At 40.3% G+C, this 1,069-nt stretch overlaps 1 protein-coding gene across 1 annotated transcript; it reads right to left on the reverse strand.

The window, feature by feature from the left end:
* Positions 1-6: 6 nt before the first annotated feature.
* Positions 7-551, reverse strand: LOC105557746 (acyl-CoA desaturase-like; the record flags this gene model as incomplete). Its single annotated transcript, XM_012005097.1, has 2 exons — positions 259-551; positions 7-118 (listed from the first exon to the last, which is right to left on the reverse strand). Coding segments are annotated over exons 1-2 (390 nt in total), but the record flags the coding sequence as incomplete, so codon positions are not given.
* Between the last annotated feature and the right edge of the window lie 518 nt (positions 552-1,069).

The raw sequence follows: 1,069 nt of genomic DNA on the forward strand, positions 1-1,069 counted from the left end.
TGTTACGTATCTCCAAACGGCAGCGTACCACGCGTATATGGGTTTCTCGTTCCAAAAGTAGATCGGTACCAACATGGGAATCACGAAGCATAAAAGAGGCATCAGAACAGCGTAGTACCTGTTACGTATACGTAGAAATTTATTTTGTTGAAACCGGATGATAATCTTTTCTTTAAGAAAGAATACATGATAATACAAGTGAAACTTTATCAACCCATCTTCGAAAATAATATCTGCGTCGATGACAAATTGCCGTACCTACGTTGGAAGACGACGATAGGATCTTTCTCGAGATCGCTCATGTCGATCGTGGCTCCCTTACTAATAACGTCCGGATGCTTGCGGACCATCAGCCAGCCTACGTGCGAGAAGAAGAAGCCTCTCTTCGAATTATGCGGATCCGCATTCGTGTCCATAAATTTATGGTGCACTCTGTGATCTCTTACCCATTCGTAAATGTGATTCTGCGATGCAAACATTGAATGATAACACAAGCTGGCAAATATGTACCCAAAGGTCAGAATATGTGAGGCCATATTGCGACATATCTGAACCTTCCCTGGCCGAGATATTGCACATTAAATTTGGGATAATTTTAAGACTTATGAAAGCATTACTACAAATGTAGCATACCAATATAGGAATACAATAAAAACGAAAACTTGCGGATTCTTGATGACTCCTTAGTCATCAAGATGCCGCAAATTTATCGAGCCCTTACTCTGAAACTAAAAAGTCCAAGCATTGGAACCTATAAAACCAAAACCCACAGTCCCGTAGCTACTTTGGACTACGTTGTAACTTCTCTAGAAGCTTCTCGATAGATTTGTTTAGATTTTGTAGGTTTCGATGCTTGAACTTTGTAGTTTCAGAGCCTCTAGTCACCAAATTTACTGCAAGTTTTCTCTTTATGCTTCTTCTTCCTCATATATTAGGCTTAAAGCCTGTTTTATCCACTTCGTTCTGGTACTTTGAGCATTTGGTTTTACTTCATCTTTGGTAGGTTGTAACCCTAGCCGAAAGAAATCTCCAATCTGGAGGCTTATATCCCTAAAGGGGTATGTCTGCC

The sequence above is a fragment of the Vollenhovia emeryi genome, unplaced genomic scaffold (genome assembly GCF_000949405.1).
Source record: "Vollenhovia emeryi isolate VEMERY1.0 unplaced genomic scaffold, V.emery_V1.0 DF951678.1, whole genome shotgun sequence".
In the NCBI taxonomy this organism is placed as follows: Eukaryota; Metazoa; Arthropoda; class Insecta; order Hymenoptera; family Formicidae; genus Vollenhovia; species Vollenhovia emeryi.